General features: G+C 34.7%; 3 protein-coding genes across 4 annotated transcripts in view; 2 read left to right on the top strand and 1 right to left on the bottom strand.

Moving 5' to 3' along the window:
• The window catches only part of LOC117335706 (Rieske domain-containing protein-like), a 10,359-nt gene extending 5,465 nt beyond the window's left edge, over positions 1-4,894 (top strand). Inside the window, exon 3 of the mRNA XM_033895875.1 lies at positions 278-4,894. Within this exon, the coding sequence (XP_033751766.1) occupies positions 278-507 (230 nt within the window). The 3' untranslated portion in view covers positions 508-4,894. The remainder of the gene's footprint in view (positions 1-277) is intronic.
• Positions 4,895-9,507: 4,613 nt separating this feature from the next.
• Positions 9,508-17,070, top strand: LOC117335958 (UPF0748 protein YngK-like). 2 transcript variants are annotated; one of them, XM_033896251.1, is made up of 4 exons: positions 9,508-9,555; positions 10,062-10,117; positions 11,003-11,066; positions 13,831-17,070. In XM_033896251.1, exons 2-4 carry the CDS (start codon positions 10,076-10,078, stop codon positions 15,234-15,236), a joined length of 1,512 nt encoding a protein of 503 aa, XP_033752142.1. In that variant the 5' UTR covers positions 9,508-9,555; positions 10,062-10,075; the 3' UTR covers positions 15,237-17,070. The 2 variants fall into 2 exon arrangements, with proteins under 2 accessions (XP_033752142.1, XP_033752143.1); XM_033896252.1 differs by lacking the exon at positions 10,062-10,117 and having other exon boundaries at positions 9,511-9,555.
• Positions 17,071-17,651: 581 nt separating this feature from the next.
• LOC117335957 (patched domain-containing protein 3-like) lies at positions 17,652-21,583 on the bottom strand (the record flags this gene model as incomplete). Its single annotated transcript, XM_033896250.1, is given in 2 exon segments — positions 17,652-20,931; positions 21,421-21,583. Coding segments are annotated over 2 exon segments (1,647 nt in total), but the record flags the coding sequence as incomplete, so codon positions are not given.

The following is a 21,583-nucleotide window of genomic DNA, read 5'->3' as shown; positions in this document are numbered from 1 at the left end:
TTTCGAAAATTTCTCTTGGGCTAGTGTCGATACACTGGGTATGAAATTATGTAATGCTGGATATGTATATTCTACCTATCATATTCTTGTTTTGAGCTTTTTAAGTTGACAACTTAACTTTCACACATACATTAACAATCAAATAAGACCACAAACAGAAAAGTTGCTAATTGACAACAGAATTTAGTCTGGTATAAAATAAATTGCAACTTTTGTTATAAAATGTTAACCCTTCAGTTGGCCTCTTTATTATTTGATGTCTGTTTTTACCCCCTAGGAGGTCCTCTACATTTGGGTGACATTGAGGAGATGCCAGAAGGAGGATTGTGTGTACGCTGCCCATGGCATAGTTGGCGGTTTGACCTGAACACAGGGAAGGTTACAATGCCACATGGGCGTGACTTGTCCACAATTGTATACCCAGTAAGAGTTGACCAGGCTGGTATCATTTCTATAGGATTTGACAAATTTGCAGACAGCTATTTTGCTGCAGAAGAGGAATTTTAATTCTGCATTTGTTCAATTATGCAGTAACCAGAAAAAAATTAATTTCAATTCTGAAGTACTGTTGAAACTTTTTGTTTTAAAAAGGCTATTTTTTTTTTATTTTTTTTTTTAATATTGTTTATTTAATGTGTTCAAAGTCTTTAAAAGAGGCTTTCTTTTTTTTCTATTCATTGTTAAACTTTTAAAAATTGTGTTGTTATTATTCATTTTAACAAGAATGTTGGTTTGAGTCTTTTCTTTATTAGGATTTTTATAATTTTTCATTAAGATTGTTTTAGTCTCTGTTTGGCATATTGAGATTGTACATATGTGTAAGCAAATTGATTTTAACTATTTAATGATATGCTGGACCAGTTGATGTTAATTATCACAAGTACTATAACAAGTTATTGTTTAGAATTTACATAGTGAAATGTATAGATACCGGTATGAATATTGTTTTACTAGAAGTGGCATTTGATATTTAATATATCTATAGGGCTGGTGTATTTTAAATTTTGATTACAGTTAATTAGTTAATTGTCAAGATTTTCTCTTTCTTCTTAAGACCACAGTGTATTTTTTATGTTATATGTATAAAATGTATGTTGTTGAAGTTTTGTTTTGAGCTTAATGTAATGTTATTTCTTGGTTCCCTATACAATTGATGTATTTAAGGTATCTTTAGAGGTTTGTACCATCTAAAATATCTGAACATCTGACACCAGGAATGAAAGTACCAGTGAATATTTTATCTGTAATTGGAAGGAGAAATGAAAAATACCCCTTCTGTTCTGGGTCTCAAAACTAGTGACCTATTTTTCGAGCTCTGAGTTGACATCCTACCACTAGGCTAAAGGGAAATGCTGGCTAGCCAGAACTTATACAGTGACCTTATGCTCTTTGGTTTTACACTACTGTCTCCTTCACAAATGTCTTCATTTCCCAAAGACAACCACATCCCAGGTTTTGTCCAAGCTCTAGGAAACTTCTTAATCTCCTATAGTTTTCAGAGGGAGTGCATGGTCATCACACCAAATCTGTAAGAGGAAGGAACAATGAAAACTACCCTTCTGGCACTAGGCCTCACACTATAGTGACCTTTCACTCTATGAGCAGACATCCTAACACTAGGCTAAAGGGGAATTCCCACTAGCTTGTTATCAAGTGACCTTATAATCTCCGCGTTAACAAATGTACCAGTTAATACAGTACATGGTGAAGTTCAGGATATCCCTTTATGTAATTATACATGTATATACACTGTATATGTAGCTACAAAGGATAAGCTGACTTTCTGTTATAAGCCTGAGTTACTGTAGTTCATAAAATAAAGAAGACTATTTCCTTTAGTATACACAAAAACTAGTCATCATTATATATATATACTGACCTTTTCTAGTCAATGTTATCAAGTTTGTTGGTAGCAATCTCAACAGAGTCAAAAGCTACAAATATCAAATGATAACAAATTAACATTATTAAATATCATTACATAATATTAAGAAGTTTCCTTAGAGAGTCACCATATTAAATTGGGAACTGATATTATACAGATATGTTTCATACAGTATTGCATCAAGTTGTACATGTAAACATGCACATACATTATATACATGTTTTTTTAACGCTTTCTGCATTTTCAATCTTAATGTCATAATGTTCTTGTGTTCATGTTCATAAAATTGTGATGATACATAACCAGACTATGCCAGTGTCTGTAACATCATTTTTAACCACCCATGTTTTAAAATGGATTTTGGTTCTAAAATCATATTTTGTTTCAGTTGTATTCTTGCTTTACTTTTCCTTTTGTGTTGGTCTGTCCCCTTTTGTTGTCTTGTCTTTTGTTTTGTACTATACATTGTAATCTGCTCAGTTACACCAACAGTTGAGTTCTAAGATTGTACCAATGTGTGGGTGCCGTTGTACATTTTACCAGTATTATTTTCCAGCTTTAATCTTTTTCAGCTCTAAGATATGAGAAATTTTTAGTTCATCTGTTGTTTTACATATCACATTTCCTTGTTTTTCTTTAACTTTTAATATATATTTTTTATTGTTTTCCTTCTTTTTAGAGCATGAAAAAGGCGAAAAATCTTAATATTTAAGTAATGTTTTTTCCTACTTAATCATTTAATGTGCAGGTCCATATTTCATGAGTATACCTTTATAAACATTAAATCGTCATATGGTTCTGCTCTACTGTAGATGTGTTAATGCAAGCATGCAATCATAGTGTGAATCATAATTCCAGAAAATATGCAATTTTTGCCTCAAACATTGCCAATCCTAGAAATATTTGTCAGTATGAGAATTATGGGACCAAAGGTTTTTTAAAATCTGAAATAGGCCAATAAAACACCAGAAACCTTCAGATTAGTTTAGTTGTGACTTCATTTCAAGTGTGGTGTGGTTCTTTTTTCACCTAAAATAGACTTTGAGGTGAGGTGCTGTTGTGTGTAGAATGTTTTGACTTTGAGGATGTGTTTAGCATTCTGAGATCTCCTGTTTTACCAGATTATCATAAGTCAGGCTAATGTGTAGATGCCTGTTAACATTATATATTAAGATAAACTTGTACTTCATCAATCCAAAGTTAACATTTATCTGTAAATTTACTTCAAAAATTTTTTGTGGGTTTGTAGTTAAATATATGATCATCAATGTTGTTATGTCACCTGAGACGAAGTTTCAAGTGACCTATTCTAGATGTCTTATCTCCGTTATTGTGCCTGGTTCGTTGTGTGTAAACAATTTACATTTTTAACTTCTACTTTGAAACCTGGAACTTATTTCAATGATCTTTTCTTTTTTTAGAAAAGTCCCTAGCAGGGTTAAATGGGGTCAAATTGACTGAAATTTCAAAAGCTTTCTCAAGATAGAATCCAATACTCTTCATAGATGGAAAGGTTTCAAGATGCTTTATCAAAATTGTGAATTTCATTACTCTGGTGGCTCATGTTTCTTCTTGGGGAGGGGGTATACTTGACACTTTAAGTTTTGTAGGGAAATCACGCTTTTAAGCATGATTCATTTAATTGCCATAGGAAATAATGCATGGTAACTTAGTTAGAATTTATCTGTGTGGGATGGTAGTTTGATGGTATGCACACAATGGCCTTGGCAGGCTGCCATTGGCTGATAGGCAATGCGAAAAAAGGTCAAATTGACATATTTTCAAGCATCTTCTCAATACCCAGATATGATAGTATCATATAAATTGTACTTTTCATAGATGGGAAGGTCATAGTTGCGTTCCCAGTGTTGACTGGAGGATGGGACCACCAGATTTGTGGTGATGACTTAAGGATGGGTGCAACAGATTAATGGTGATGACTTGAGGATGGGCAAACCAGATTAGTGGTCATTTGGATAATTGGACCACCATGATTGGATAGTAGGACAACCAGATCAGTAGTGACTAGATTGTTGAGCCACTAGATTAGTTCTATGTGAAAAGTAGGGTCATAGGATTATTTTGACTGGATTTGTGAAGATCCCCAGTAAAACAGTACCTAGGCTACATTCTCATATGTATCACCCATATATCAATCTTTATTTCTGATGTTTTGGTATTTAATACTGTAGGCTATATCGTGTAGATGTGTGATAATGTAAAATATATTTTCCATAACACATGTTTATGACATTAACTTCACTTGCCATTGTTACGATTTTGTTATCCTATTTTATGAGTGATATAATTATCTAAATTATTGATATGCATGATTTTATTTTGTTACAAAATATGAAAAAAAAATTAAGACAAATGTTAATATCTATCACTGCTATTTCATTCTTAACTATGATCTATTTTACATCAGTTATTTGAAGAGAAATACTGAGTATCATTCATGTCAGATCTGATCAAGGGATAACATCCATACAACTGTCAATACACTGTATAACATACACACATGTACGTCACCAAACCTGTTATATATCACAGACAGACGGGATAACGTCCACATAACTGTTAATACACTGTATAACATACGTCACCAAACCTGTTATATATCACAGTGATAAAGACGGGATAACGTCCACATAACTGTTAATACACTGTATAACATACGTCACCAAACCTGTTATATATCACAGTGATAAAGACGGGATAACGTCCACATAACTGTTAATACACTGTATAACATACGTCACCAAACCTGTTATATATCACAGACAGACGGGATAACGTCCACATAACTGTTAATACACTGTATAACATACGTCACCAAACCTGTTATATATCACAGTGATAAAGACGGGATAACGTCCACATAACTGTTAATACACTGTATAACATACGTCACCAAACCTGTTATATATCACAGACAGACGGGATAACGTCCACATAACTGTTAATACACTGTATAACATACGTCACCAAACCTGTTATATATCACAGTGATAAAGACGGGATAACGTCCACATAACTGTTAATACACTGTATAACATACGTCACCAAACCTGTTATATATCACAGTGATAAAGACGGGATAACGTCCACATAACTGTTAATACACTGTATAACATACGTCACCAAACCTGTTATATATCACAGACAGACGGGATAACGTCCACATAACTGTTAATACACTGTATAACATACGTCACCAAACCTGTTATATATCACAGTGATAAAGACGGGATAACGTCCACATAACTGTTAATACACTGTATAACATACGTCACCAAACCTGTTATATATCACAGACAGACGGGATAACGTCCACATAACTGTTAATACACTGTATAACATACGTCACCAAACCTGTTATATATCACAGTGATAAAGACGGGATAACGTCCACATAACTGTTAATACACTGTATAACATACGTCACCAAACCTGTTATATATCACAGACAGACGGGATGACGTCCACATAACTGTTAATACACTGTATAACATACGTCACCAAACCTGTTATATATCACAGACAGACGGGATAACGTCCACATAACTGTTAATACACTGTATAACATACGTCACCAAACCTGTTATATATCACAGTGATAAAGACGGGATAACGTCCACATAACTGTTAATACACTGTATAACATACGTCACCAAACCTGTTATATATCACAGACAGACGGGATAACGTCCACGTAACTGTTAATACACTGTATAACATACGTCACCAAACCTGTTATATATCACAGACAGACGGGATGACGTCCACATAACTGTTAATACACTGTATAACATACGTCACCAAACCTGTTATATATCACAGACAGACGGGATAACGTCCACATAACTGTTAATACACTGTATAACATACGTCACCAAACCTGTTATATATCACAGTGATAAAGACGGGATAACGTCCACATAACTGTTATTACACTGTATAACATACGTCACCAAACCTGTTATATATCACAGTGATAAAGACGGGATAACGTCCACATAACTGTTATTACACTGTATAACATACGTCACCAAACCTGTTATATATCACAGACAGACGGGATAACGTCCACGTAACTGTTAATACACTGTATAACATACGTCACCAAACCTGTTATATATCACAGACAGACGGGATAACGTCCACATAACTGTTAATACACTGTATAACATACGTCACCAAACCTGTTATATATCACAGACAGACGGGATAACGTCCACATAACTGTTATTACACTGTATAACATACGTCACCAAACCTGTTATATATCACAGTGATAAAGACGGGATAACGTCCACATAACTGTTAATACACTGTATAACATACGTCACCAAACCTGTTATATATCACAGTGATAAAGACGGGATCACGTCCACATAACTGTTAATACACTGTATAACATACGTCACCAAACCTGTTATATATCACAGTGATAAAGACGGGATAACGTCCACATAACTGTTATTACACTGTATAACATACGTCACCAAACCTGTTATATATCACAGTGATAAAGACGGGATAACGTCCACATAACTGTTAATACACTGTATAACATACGTCACCAAACCTGTTGTATATCACAGTGATAGAGACGGGATAACGTCCACATAACTGTTAATACACTGTATAACATACGTCACCAAACCTGTTGTATATCACAGACAGACGGGATAACGTCCATATAACTGTTAATACACTGTATAACATACGTCACCAAACCTGTTATATATCACAGACAGGCGGGATAACGTCCACATAACTGTTAAAACACTGTATAACATACGTCACCAAACCTGTTATATATCACAGACAGACGGGATAACGTCCACATAACTGTTAATACACTGTATAACATACGTCACCAAACCTGTTATATATCACAGTGATAAAGACGGGATAACGTCCACATAACTGTTAATACACTGTATAACATACGTCACCAAACCTGTTATATATCACAGTGATAAAGACGGGATAACGTCCATATCACTGTTAATACACTGTATAACATACGTCACCAAACCTGTTATATATCACAGACAGACGGGATAACGTCCACATAACTGTTAATACACTGTATAACATACGTCACCAAACCTGTTATATATCACAGTGATAAAGACAGGATAACGTCCACATAACTGTTAATACACTGTATAACATACGTCACCAAACCTGTTATATATCACAGTGATAAAGACGGGATAACGTCCATATCACTGTTAATACACTGTATAACATACGTCACCAAACCTGTTATATATCACAGACAGACGGGATAACGTCCACATAACTGTTAATACACTGTATAACATACGTCACCAAACCTGTTATATATCACAGACAGACGGGATAACGTCCACATAACTGTTATTACACTGTATAACATACGTCACCAAACCTGTGATATATCACAGACAGACGGGATAACATCCACATAACTGTTAATACACTGTATAACATACGTCACCAAACCTGTTATGCCTTACGTCACCACCATGATGCTATATTTGTAAGGTATGTAGAGGTTATCTACAGAATAAAGAACTCTTTAAACTAGTATTCTTGTTTGTGTGGTTATTGATGTACAGTACTTTCCAGTATTAAAGTATTGGTGAATTTGTATGTTAAAGAGACTCTTGGGCAAGCGTGGGAATTTTTGAATGGGCTAATTCTCGAGATTGAAACATTCTTGATAATGTTAAGTAGAGTCCGCGGGAAAAAAGAGTTTAATTAAGCAAGGTAGGAAATTTTTCCTCGAAATATCCATTAAGCCAGATATAATGGAATTTAACTTGATAAATGACCATAGCTGTTGATAATGACGTTAAACAATACAAAACCCAAACATCTTGGATGCAGTGCAATACAGTATTTGTATTATTATTATTTTTTAAAATACTGTGTACCACTACTGAAGAACACAGGTAAAATGTGTTTGAATACTTACCTCAGAAGTTTTAAATCTACTTTCAGACAAATGACCTTGATATATAACAAGATACCCGGGAGTCAGGTTTTCACTCCAAAAGGATATGCGAGGGACAAATCCGATTTGCTTAGATACAAGAACTTGTCACACTTTCAATGTTACGAGTATTTTGTTTTCTGTGATCCCACCACTTCTGGAGATAAAATATCTATCACGTACTCAATATTAACGGACTTATTAGTTCGAACATCTTGTGGAAACTATCCACCTCCTTTTGATCCAGGGTGTAGTTGGGTTTTTTTTTTTGTTTTTTGTATTTTTGTATTTTTTATTTTCATTTTTTCTTTTTTGATATAATTCGCATCACATCCGTATTTTATTGAGTTGGGCTATTGGAAGCTAATATCCTTGGTTATTAAGCGACAGCATGGATTCCTTCAGTCGCACCCTTTGTTGATTCAATCAACGTAAGTTTTTTTTCGTCTCATTCAATTCAGACATATCTTCAGAATTTTTCAAATTTTTTCTGTTCTTCCATTTTTATTTTTTATGTAAGGCAATTTTGAAATACCAGATTGTTTGCCTGCCGTGTATGTGAGGTCAAATGTATATTTGAATTTGAGCATAATAATCAACAATATCCTAAATCCGAGTGAGGTATGCCTCTAGAACTGTGTATCCCCATCAATAGGACGACTTCTGACACGCCTTCCGCCTACATAAAGAATCAGATAGGTCCTACTACATTTCCTTAATACTGGTGTCATGCAAACTTGTGTGCAAATAACTACTAATTTCAATTCTAGATTCGCCTAAAAGATACGGGACATTTTATTAAACATCGAACAGAAAAAATTAGCACTGTATCGCATTTTACAACAAACATCATAGATACGGAGCAACAAATAAAAACAAGAAAATCTGGAACATTACACAGTGTTATCGATTATTACTGAATAAAAGCAAGAAAACTTGGGACATGACACAGTATCATCGGTTATCAAAACAGTTCTTGACCAGGGCAGATCATTACATCTGGTTATAGAAGATTAGAAAATGGTAATGGAGAATGCACAAGAGTTTACGAAGATCCGTGCTCAATTAAACTTATCAAGTTACCTACGTCGAAGCAAGTGCGTGTCTTATAAATCAATTTCAGTTCATAACTATAGTGTTTGTTACATTGCTGTTTTTTTTCGGAATGTTGTTTAATGATGCTGTCCTATTGCTCTGTCATCCCATTTCATGGCAATCAGTGGACGGTCGTCTGTATATCAGGGTAACCATAAGAAAGTTCTCATCGTTATTATATCATGTCATATATAGTGATGCTGATAGATTTCTGATAGAGGTGTTATGTTAAGGAAACACACCTTTTTTAGTAGTAATCACCAGATACACAGTTACCTCCCCTAGGTTTTATTTACAGTGGTGTGACCGCGACCTACTTTAGTATACATGTACTTATATTGTAAATTGTGCCTCTTTGATCTTGATATAAGGGTTTTCAACAACTTATCGAGTTGTTTCAGTCATTCTTCTCCAGATCTAACAAGATAGTTGTCCAGGGGGTGTTCTGTAAAATAATTTAACATTAAATAAAGGAGGTTTTCCACACACAAGGAAGTGTCTCTCTGAACATGTGGTCTATTACACATCATACTATCGTGAATACGTCGTCACAGCAAATGAGGATGTAGCTTGTCATGGCTAGGTAAGTGATATTGAAAATATGGTATGGCGACATATTTTCGTTCACACCTGTCAAGTTTCCTTAAAAAGGTAGTTGTCTCCAACGACGGTTGGTACGAGTACTATACAACACGTACTGTACTGTTGTATGTAACGTAGATATAAACTTACCTATGCTTAATCTATACATGTACATTGTAAATTTATCGTGCAAGCCTTATCTTGGTTAAATGGTTGACATGTTATTGTACTTTGCATTGTTAGCTTCCTGCTAAATTTAAAAAAGATACATATACATAGAGTATAAATAAACTATAAAAACCTAGGATTATTTCTTAACTCATATCTTCGTTTTATGAATATTCTATCAACACGCATGGGTTGTATTATGATCATCGTTAACGTAAACATGTTGGTTACTTAGATATTTTCTGAAAATAGTTCCAGAGTTTATATATGTCGTTAACCTAACCAGACGTTTAACTACCGGGACAATCTGTAACCTGGGCTTATATGCCAATGTTACAGGTACACTGTACAAGATGGAATTTCTAAATACAGCAAGTTGTAAGAGGAATCCACAGGTAGGTAGCCTACCCACATATGACACTGAAACGTTCTTCATCCCATATTTACTGTGAGATATGAACTGCTTGATGCATTTTCTGTAGTATTTTCAAGCTACATTTGTAATTTAATTGATTCGTGATACCGAGACTTTCGGCGATACTTAACTAATTTTACAGCTTTTATTTTCTAGACTTTATAAGAAAACCGATACCGGGTACACTTTTAAACGGATTTCAGATTTATGTCAGCCGTAAAATTCTTCACTCTATCATTTCGAACTGATTATTGTAATTGATTAATTAGATTTAAATCACTGCCTCCGCTAGTGATCGAATACGGGACCTCTGACATACTAGTCTTACGCTCAACCGATCGAACTAAAGAGAAAATCTGTGTCAGACAGGTATATTACGGACAGTATTTACCATGATTACATACTCCCCACCCAGGATATACATCGTCTTCAAACTGCCAGGCGCTACAATGATGCTTTCACAAGACTTGAGCGCCAATGTAGCAGTGCGCATGATCAATTTAAATCACTGCCTCCGCTAGGTATCGCACCCGGACTCCTGGCTTACTAGTCTTACGCTCAACCGATCGAGCTAAAGAGCATTGCGACTAGTATTTACCATGGTTACAGTAATTTAATACTTGATATTAAATAGGTATATTGAACCTAAAAAAATGAAATGAAAAATTGAGAAATCGTTCAGTTAAGGAAATAAAAATAATTCATCATAAGATTATTTTACATCAAAAAGTTGACCATATCCTAGTGGTCTCAGACATCTAGCTGTCAGAATATCTAAGTCTGATGTCAGGGCCAGAGGAAACTCAGACCATATGTAGTTGTAGAAAAATATTCTATCCTAGTTAAATTAAGTTTTACTTTGCAGGTAGCCATCATTAGTTTGGTGCTCGCGAGTATGATGTCGACAAATACGTACGTTCAAGGTCAAGGTTAGTCAACTTCCTGGTTAATCTATTAGACTTTTCCCCATTATATCCTTTACTTAGAATAATAATAAAAATCACTTCTATTTGTATGTTGTTGCTAATCTACTTATGATTTCCCTGAGCTGTCAAAAAATACCTGTACATAATGGAGGAAGATGTGTCACCTTAAATTTCCTGATTCTTTTGAAGAAATTTTCATATCATTTTAGCTCTTACTTAAAAAAAATGAAAACATGCTTAATATGTCCATAAACTATCATAGAAAAAACGACCTGTACATACTAAAGAATTATTGCCTTAGTTGTGTTTATAAACCATGTATATACATGTGTAGTTTATAAGTATACACATACACACAGTGTATACATTTCTACCATAACAGTTGTATAAAGCAGTTTTATTCATCCGGGCTCTACCGGTTCTAACTCTCAATTTGTATGTTTGTATAATATCTTTGTATTTGTCGTCGAATAACATTTTAGGATACTCTAGACGAGTTCGATAACATTTCTAAATTCTGTTTAACATATTCTCTATGCTACATCAGAGACATATATACAGAGAGATTGGTAACTCTCTATTTGCCCTTGTGTTAACATAGTGGCCCCTGACCTTCCCACAATCCTTTGCGGTCGCTCTGTTCAGTCTTCACTTGACGCCATATTAGAGAAATCGTGAAAACCACACACATAATTATCGATAATTTCTATTTGAAATCATCACCAAGATCCAATTATGTGCTTTAATTTTATTAATATTAAAGTGCAGAAGTGTCATCAATATGAAATATATCACAATTTGCTGTCCAAGTGTTTGTATTTTGAGTATGAAAGTCAAGCACACCGCAGGAAAGATCGGCGGGAATCTCCAATTTTCGAAAAGTCCCTATATGGTTTTCGAGAATACGGATAAATGACAACAATGTGCATGATAAACAAGACCATATTCCATAAGTATGATAGTTTTTGGTTAATGTGGTAACTTTTGTAGTGGCCTAGATAAAACAATGTGCTTTTTGTGTGCGTTTAAAATTGACGATGTTTTGGTCTGACGTAATGGCTGCTTAATTACAAAACTTGGACATAGGACCGAATGGATTTTCGAAAATACGGATAAATGACAACAATGTGCATGATCAATAAGACTATATCCCATAAGTTTGATAGTTTTTGGTTTATGTGGTAACTTTTGTAGTGGCCAAAATAAAACGATGTGCTCTTTATGTGTATTTAAAATGACGATGTTTTGGTCTGACGTAATGGCGGATTAACCAGAACATGTCGAATAAGTTCCAGTACATCGATACACACATGCGCAAAGCCCGATTTACCTGTGCTCGCATGTGTTTGATAGGGGACAGGGCGCTCTCGATAAGGGATATGCTTGAGTGGTCACGAATAAAGGGAGCCACCACTTGTACGGGGAAATAGCGATGTTACTTATCTCTCTATGCTACATGTAACACTACTAGTACCGCTGGTATTGCAGCTCTTTATATGTATCACTCGGCTATATAAATGAGAGGCCACATATCAATTGGTTTAACATAGGTTTAATGCTGTCATTGGAAAACAACAAGGAATTCCTTGATGTAAACGAAACACAAATCTTTCAAAACCGATAAAATCGATGACAACCTAAAACATATATCTATTAAACAAAGATTTTTGAGAAAGCAAACGTATACGGAAGTTAGATCAAGCCCCGGTTTCCTCATCGTTCCTTATCTGAAAAGATTCTTCGAAGGAAATAGAGGTATTGAAAGGTTTCCCGTTTAATATAACATATATTTCACGAGTATAACATAATATCGATATTTTCATGAGTGCGAAGCACGAGTGAAAAATATCGAAATATTCTGTCATAAGAGTTATATTAAACCGGAAACCATTCAATTTTCTTTTTATTACATTTTATATACAATGTACTTAAAACAAAATAAAAAACATCGAAAGATTAATTGTGTTAAAAAAGCGGTAATTAATGACGTTATCCCTTTGTGACGTTACTCCACGTCAACATGACGGCGCCATTTTGAAAGGACTCATCAACGCTAAAACGTTTTCTGCTTTTGTCGGAGAATCTATGCATAGGTAGCTATCGTCAAGTTAGTATTTTGTCAAAAACTAGTCTGAATATTTCAGAAATACAGCAAAATAACCAATTTATATATTTTCGCTTTGATCGGGAAAATCGGCAAGTTTCAATGAGGTGAATACAAAGGTTAGCTCTGATTGGTAAAAAACGAAAAACTTATATTTTCACTGCAAAATCTTATACTTTCAGTGCTCATCACTGTAGTGAAAATATAAGTTTTATTAGTTTGATAAATTTATATACTTCACTGGCAAAAATGCAATAAAGGATTATTGTATATAAAACAAAATGATGTTAAGATTAATAAAGATTCAATTTCTAGTTGTCTAGATACTACATTGCGATTTTACATTTTCGATTTAACAGTATATCACGTACATATTTCCAAGCATGTGGTGATAGCATGTCCACGGGTAACAAAAACCGTGGGATTTCTGACATGTTGCGTGGTTTCCTTCCGAAAAAGTCGATATTAATTTCTCTATGAATACATTGTATTTTCAATTTCTTGTTCCTACATAATTATGTTCTGTTGAGCTTCTGTAGTAAAGATTAAAATTAATACTGTCAGGAGTTTAAAGAAAGTTTAACGGACTGTCATCCCAAATAACTAATACTTTTCAAAAACTGTTTTAAAAATTAAAACAATAACCACAGACGTTCTTTGTAGATTCTGGCTGGCCGGTTCACGAGTTTCGGGGAGTATGGATTGCAACCGTTGCTAACATCGATTGGCCTTTAACGCCGCATCTTTCAGCAAGTCAGCAGAGACAAGAACTCACATCCATGTTTGACAAACTTCAAGAATTAAATTTCAATGCAGTCATTTTGCAAGTACGAACCTCAGGTGATGCTCTGTACAGTTCTAATCTAGAACCGTGGAGTGTTTATCTTACTGGTAAACAGGGGCTACCACCGAGTCCTCTTTATGACCCGCTAACATTTGCCATCGACGAAGCACATAATAGAAACATGCAATTACATGCTTGGTTCAACCCTTACAGAGCACGTGCCGGAAGTACAAGGAGATCAGATTTGGCGCCAAACCATATCTCTCATCGTTTCAGCAATGCGTGCCACGAGTATGGGAAAGACCTGTGGATGGACCCGGGCGATCCCGACGTACAGAATTTTACTTTCAATGTATTTATGGACGTTCTAGAACGCTATGACGTGGACGGGATACATATGGATGACTATTTTTATCCGTATCCAGTAGCTGGCCAAGACTTTCCGGACGGCGACACCTACCGTTTACACGGAGGGAACATGTCGCTCTCCGATTGGAGAAGAGATAATATCAACAAGCTTGTAATAAACCTCTCCGAAGGTATAAAAGCTAGAAAACCATATGTTTCCTTTGGAATAAGCCCTTTTGGTATATGGCAACCTGGCCACCCTAGCCATATCGTCGGCTTCAACGCATATGATGAAATTTATGCAGATTCACGAAAATGGCTAGAAAATGGTTGGGTCGATTACTTTACTCCACAACTGTATTGGAAGATAGATCCACCAGCTCAGAGCTATCCGGCCCTCCTGGATTGGTGGACACAGCAGAATTCACATAAGAGACATATTTATGCCGGCAATTTCGCAGCAGCCATTGTCACGAAATCATGGCCTGTTACCGAGTTAGAAAGGCAAGTCATGGAATCTCGGTCTCGCAGATCAAAGCTTAGTCTTGGGAATGTATTTTTCAGTGCAAAATATTTCATCCGAAATACAGATGGCATAAGCGACATGTTCAAAGTCCACATATACACCTCGCCTGCCATAGTTCCGGAAATGATGTGGTTAAATAAAACTTGGACATTACCAACACCTCAGAATGTGCTGGCGATCGGGACATCTACTTCATGGAAGGCGAACAATTCTGCAGCCATTCGGTCATGGGCCTTATACAAGGTATACGCGGACGGTTGGTTGTTGGTAAAGATTTTAGGTAGACGCGCCACCTCAGCCGACCACTTAGAGAAAGGGATCTACGCTTTGCGTACTGTCGACAGGCTAGGGGCGCAAAGCATGGCGGTCAAATTTATCGTAAACGGAAGCGGGGAACCCCTCATAGGGTAGCAGGGTAGACAAATATTGCTGTCATTTTGAAACCTTAAGTCTAAATAAACGCTATTTATGTTATTGGAATGGTGTTGGATTCGATAACGATATTCTGATAATTTATCTGTCGAAGCACTTGAGGGCGAAGCGAAACGAAGTTTCATCAGTGTATCAGCAATTTATTTATTTATTTATTTTCTCTTTTTTTTTTAATTTTTAATTTTTCAAAATTTTAACATATTCATACATTAAACATGACACAAGACACTTCAGACACGCATTCAACACACTCATCCATTATCATATTATATCTAATACAAATCAAATCATTACATGGATAATAAATGTTAACAACAGCCAAACAAAACATAAATAGACAAAACAAACACAGAAAATCGGGGTAGGATTGTTTGTTCTAAATTTATATCATCAGTTTTTTTTGTTTTTTTTTTGTTTTGTAATTAAATATTTTCAGTGAGTCTTTCCAATTTGGTCCATTCTCTTCTAAACTGGTTGAAGGAGTTTTCTCCCTTACCTCTTGCAATAAATTGCTGGGTGAGATACAAATGTTTTCAGCAATTTATTTAGCAGTTTATGTCCCAAGTAGTTTGTCAATCAATACAAGCAAAACTAATGGAACCATGCAAGAATTACTGTTCCGTTTTATAGGTCGGCTAATTTATTTTGTCTGCAGAGTGAATGTCTTGAATTATTTGCCAAAGCAATGAGTTGGATTATGGGGCATATAAAATCATGCAAGTTTCCATCAATATTATTACATTTCATGAAATGTTGTAATTATGCATCATTGATAAAACTGTCAATGCACGATTCGCTGGTGATTCAACTCAAATACTCGCTTAATATATATAATTAATTGACAATGCTGTGAGTCTTATATGGTTTTCGCTTAAAATGTTTTAAGAGGAGTGTATTTGTTATAAGAGTTACCTTTCATAAAATATTTCCTTGATTGATGAATTTCGATATTTAATGCATACGAACCGAAATCAAAAGGGCATTCTCTTCAAGCTCTTTACGATTATCAGTCTAAATTTCGGCAAATTCATTACTTTGTTGACAGAGAGATGGAAACGACGCACAGTTCAATATATTTATAATAGATAATAATAGCTTTATATAGTTCAGTACTCAATGGTAATGAAACTGTAGAATGCCATTTTCATTCTTCCTATTCCTTTTACGACTGAAAAAAACCCCGAATTAAGTTAAACGTAGCCTTACTCAAGAGCTTTCAAATTTTATGTACGTATCTTTCCTTGTTAGAACGCATGATAACTTCAGATGTTTTTGATGTCGCTTTTAATAAACCGATTCCTTGACCCAGATAATCATTAACTTCCGTAGTTTTGTTCTACTCGCCTTTACATGGATGTAATGTTTATTTCATATTTTCTTATTAAAAAACCCTTGCAGGGAATATCTGACAAAATTAAATACAGAAATTGTCTTTGAAAAAGTAAATTACAATGATGTAAAAAAAAACAACAAAAAAGTATCAGTTAAATAAAGGCGAAGAGTTCTTATATTGTGAAATAAAAAGTATTATTGATGTATGCTAATATTTCACACTTACTATCAATCAGTATCGATTTTCGAGGTCAGATATTTTTGAAAAGCGAAAGTAAATGAAATTAATTACTTGGCGTCGGGACAATTTTTCCTAAAAAGAGATGAGGGAGGGAGTAAATATTTTATATCGTTTTATTGGTGAAGAAACAGTTGAGGGATTTTTTTTCAAACAAATCCATTTTCATATCAGCTGTTTAAAAATGTGGGAACAGTGATTTGTCATGAACATTGTTAAATATAATGGATATTACAGAAGAAAGGTTTGTTGCTGTTACTTTTGTTCCACACATTTCCCCCCTCAGAATAACGAAGGGGATTTTTCTATTCTATTCAACCAGGACAACCCCCCCCCCCCCCCCCCCCTTAAAAGTAGATAGGGGCTCTTATAACCAAGTGATTATTTTTTAGCCTTAATGTTATCGACTTTATTAAAAAAAACGGGAATAAAATTTAACGCAACACATCAACTTCCATTATTTTGTGTGTCGGCTATTGACCATGTTTTTGTTCGATTTATTTCACTTGACAAGAAATCCTTTTCAAAGATCTGGGTTGATTCGATTATTTGACTGGAGTGATTATTAAAAAAAATATGCAATGCTGTTTTGTAGTAATAGGTAATGTTTTCTTTGTTAATTATATAAAGCATACCTGGGATTATTGAATAAACTAGCTAAAAGCGCAACATAAAACCAAATATTTCTGGTATTTGATATATCGCCAAGACATATTACGCTAAAGAACGTTATAACCAGGTACTTTTTAGAAAAAAAATGTTCCATTGTATATAAATACATATGTATGTATTAAGAATTCAGTATAACATAAAATAAAACAATATTAAGCTCTATATTCATGATTTTATTGGATTACTCACATATAAAAGTGAAACCGTCATTTATATATAGCATGTACAATAAATATAAAGCATCTATTAACAGTCCATCTATATTATACAAAACAAAACACAAAAATTAGCAAGTATATACCATGCCGTTATCGATCCAGGGTATCAACAAATATAGAATTCAATGAACATACTGCGCTACATGTTGGCACATTGGTACCTTGTATCAAAATGAGATGATATGCTTTTGTAGATTACAAGTTGGAGTATGTGTCACTTGTGAAAAAAAAACCCAGCAAAAGTCATAGACTAGGATTGATAGATAGAAAACAACTCAATTTATAATTGGTACTGCTAACGAACTATTTTTAAGTTTATTAAAATTAATTTCAATCAAAGTTGAATATCAGAATTTTTATTTGATAACTTATCATAATTCTTTCTTAGTCTATCAATAGTTCACACGAAATATTGTAGACAACAATCCTCAAAAAGAGTCATTTTTCAATTTTATAATTTGATTTAATAAGTAATTTGACTGAAGACTTCTTTCATCATTCTGTAATTTTGTTTATGTGTTCAAGAACATATTTTATGAAGCTTAAAACATGTTTGAAAATATACCACTTCTATGACTATTTTCGTAGATTCCAGGACACGGCTTATTTTGAAATTGTATTTGCATTTGAAAAATAAAAGTTTTAGTTTTCTGTATGGGCTTACTTTCCTTCAACAATTCCACAAAAACGTGACGTTTCCTGTATTTGTTGTTGTTGTTGTTTTTGTTTTTTTTTGTTATTTTATTTTACACTTTTATTTCACACTGGATAAATGTGTATGTGGTTTTGAATGGTACAATGAAATATTGGTAAAAAAAACAACTTAGAAAAGCATGTCCGTGAGTAAAGCAACATCATTGATACAGTTTCGTCCCTTTAGCTGAGTTGTTCCATATTGGCTAGATTATGTTTAATCTAAGTGAACTATTATTTACAACATCATTAATATATAAAAATAACGAATTAAAATATAGATAATACAAACGGGATAACTGATAATCTATATTTACATGGATACATTCGGAAACTTAAAGGATAAAACAATGTGTTCCGGAACAGTAAGCATACAAACCTGGGTCAAATCCGAGTCAATCGACATTATCAAAATGAAAGAAAGGATCCAACGGATCTGATTTCATATCGAATGAGATCATGACACTTTCTCATGATTTTCACCATCCACCATCTTGAATCCTTGTGTTGTTAACTTTTCCGGCTGTAGTATACCTCTTACAATAACAATACTGATAAAACGATACCTCGGTTGCTAATGTTACACAAACTGAGAAAGTATCACAGATATTCGAGGTTCATGAAAAGGAACCATAAAATAAATAAAATGAATGAAGATTAATGCTAACACCTATTCGATTTATCGGGTATCCATGGTAGATGTTACCATGGAGGAACTATCTTAATAGCTGAAGTAAGATTGAATGATACATGATAATAACATTTTGATATGGTTTATTAGTCATTTAGTTCGGCTGGCTAGAACTGTTTAATGATAACGTAGCCGCCCCTTCGAACTTGAAATCAAGGCCCGCAGAGAGTCCTTTACGTCAATCATTAAACTCAAAACTTGCGAAGTAAAATACACATCAACTTACTAATCAGCTTAATAATGCGCTGGATGACTGAATTACGCTTTTGTTTAAAAACCTTGGAACATTAAAAGTGTGAAAGGCATTTTAAGTATATTTGAAGTACAGGAACAAAATTGTAAAAATCTAATATCTTCTATCATCAAACGATGTCGGATATCCATGGTGATTTGGCAGGTTGTTTATTGATGATTTATTTTGGACTGTTTTCCTTTCCTCAGTTCCATTAACTGCTGTCTTCACACGACTGGTTAATTCACGGGGTGCATGTATAGGTTTGTCTGCGACTGAATGGTGCATAGGACCTATCAGAGATAATATTACAGGAAGAAAAAACAGAGCATGTCCGATTCCAAATATAATCACCAGTAACATGACTTTGAAAAATGACCTGAATATGTATGACTTCGAGAAGACCAGCATGATTATTCCTATAAATGAAGAAATTGCCCCATTCCATATCGGTCCCCCAGATCGTAAGACAGCGTTTTTGACTTTTTCATCACGGGTAATCCCTTCCACTGTCATAAAGGCATGACATATATGTGCGCTGAAGTCAACAGAGAACCCTACGCTCATTATAACATGAATCATAGTTATTGAGCTCAAAGTTAAATCCCAGAAGTGCATGAAACCAAATATACCTGTCATTATCATCACCATGGAAACTGTGACGTAGAGGATGAGCAGTGGACTTGGCATGAAGAGAGCAGTTATTACAAATATCACTGCTACTGCTACACCTACAGTTTGGAGGGTGGATGGTAGTATTGCAATGTACTGCTCAAAGAAAATGAAACTAGGGGCGTATGCGACTACATCCAATACAGATGCCTCAGCTTGATCTCTCATTCGTACCATAAAATCGCCTTGTTCAGTTGAATCAACTAGATTGTTGGTGAGTATGGTTATACGAGAGGCTCGAATCCTAAGACCAGTGCTGTCAAACTTAACATCGTTTTCAAATTGATCATTGGAACTGAGAAATGTTTTCAAATTAGCTACAAATTGTGTTTCAGATGAATCATCATAATTAGCTGATGATCTGAAACTATTAAACCAGCTGATGACTAAATTGTTATTATCGACTGATTTGTCGTTTTGGACATTCGTCATCAACTTATCAATCGCCTGTTCTGTCGAGAGTTGGGAGTAGTCTAGGGTTTCTTCAATAACAAATGAAACCGAGACCCTTTGAGGAAAATATGGTTCATCGAGGGTGATATACTTAAAATAGTACGAGTCATCAGTAACGAGATTTTTCCTATCGAAATCCTGTTTGAAATTAGTTGCCCCCCATATTGCAATACCTAGATAAACTGCAAACCCTATCAGAGTGATTATCTTAAAAGGAATCCGAGTGACGAATTTTGTTAGGATTTTGCCTGGCATACGTTCCAGTGGGCTCCGCGTGTCTTCCACTGACGTAGGGTCCGTTCCACCACAACAAAATCGACGAAATGGAGAAGCGTTAGTCATTTCATTTTTCATTTGAATTTTGTGGCAGCAAAACCAGCTGTGTCTGTTATCGGCTACCCGTTTCTCATTAATCGCGATACAGGCAATGAAGAATGTCACAAAGTTGATGTAGCAAAACAGGACAGCGATCCCTGTAAATGTAAGGAACATATTGTTTGACAAAATTGTAGTGAGTTTACCGGACTATCATCGTATGGTTAAAATAGGTTTTGTGAACACTTACAGTATAACCTTTTAAAACATAGGTTGTTAGAGTAAAGATTAACATAATTCGAGGATTTCAATCACACCATTCTGTCACAAATGATATATTCTGCAAGATTCCGTTTCACAGAGGTAAACAACTACGCGTTGCTGCGTGCTTCATAAATAATTATATTTATTTAAGCTTTAACGTCAGATTTACCATGAACTTTTATACTTTTAGTTTTGATTAAACACAACCGAATCATAATTAATTAATGACTGCTCTATTATATTATATTAAATCTTATTAGTAAGTAAAGATAAATATTAATATCACACACGCCGCTTTTGGACATCAAATATTGATATGGAGGCTGGCGTTAGTGCATAAGAAAATACTACATAATATTATGATATTGACAAAAGAAGTATACCTGCGTAAATGCAGAAGTTTCGCACCCCAAGAAAAACAGAGGAGGCTCCAATTCCAAATGCTAGAATGTCAGTCAGTGAAGTGATGGTTATAGCTACCCCGCTGGTGCGCATGGTCGCTGCTACTCGTTTTGGAATTGGTTCGTTTAACGGGGCGTCTGCAAG

This window comes from Pecten maximus, chromosome 10 (genome assembly GCF_902652985.1).
Source record: "Pecten maximus chromosome 10, xPecMax1.1, whole genome shotgun sequence".
In the NCBI taxonomy this organism is placed as follows: Eukaryota; Metazoa; Mollusca; class Bivalvia; order Pectinida; family Pectinidae; genus Pecten; species Pecten maximus.
Note: the sequence above shows the minus strand (reverse complement) of the source record. Positions and strands in the feature narration are given on the sequence as shown.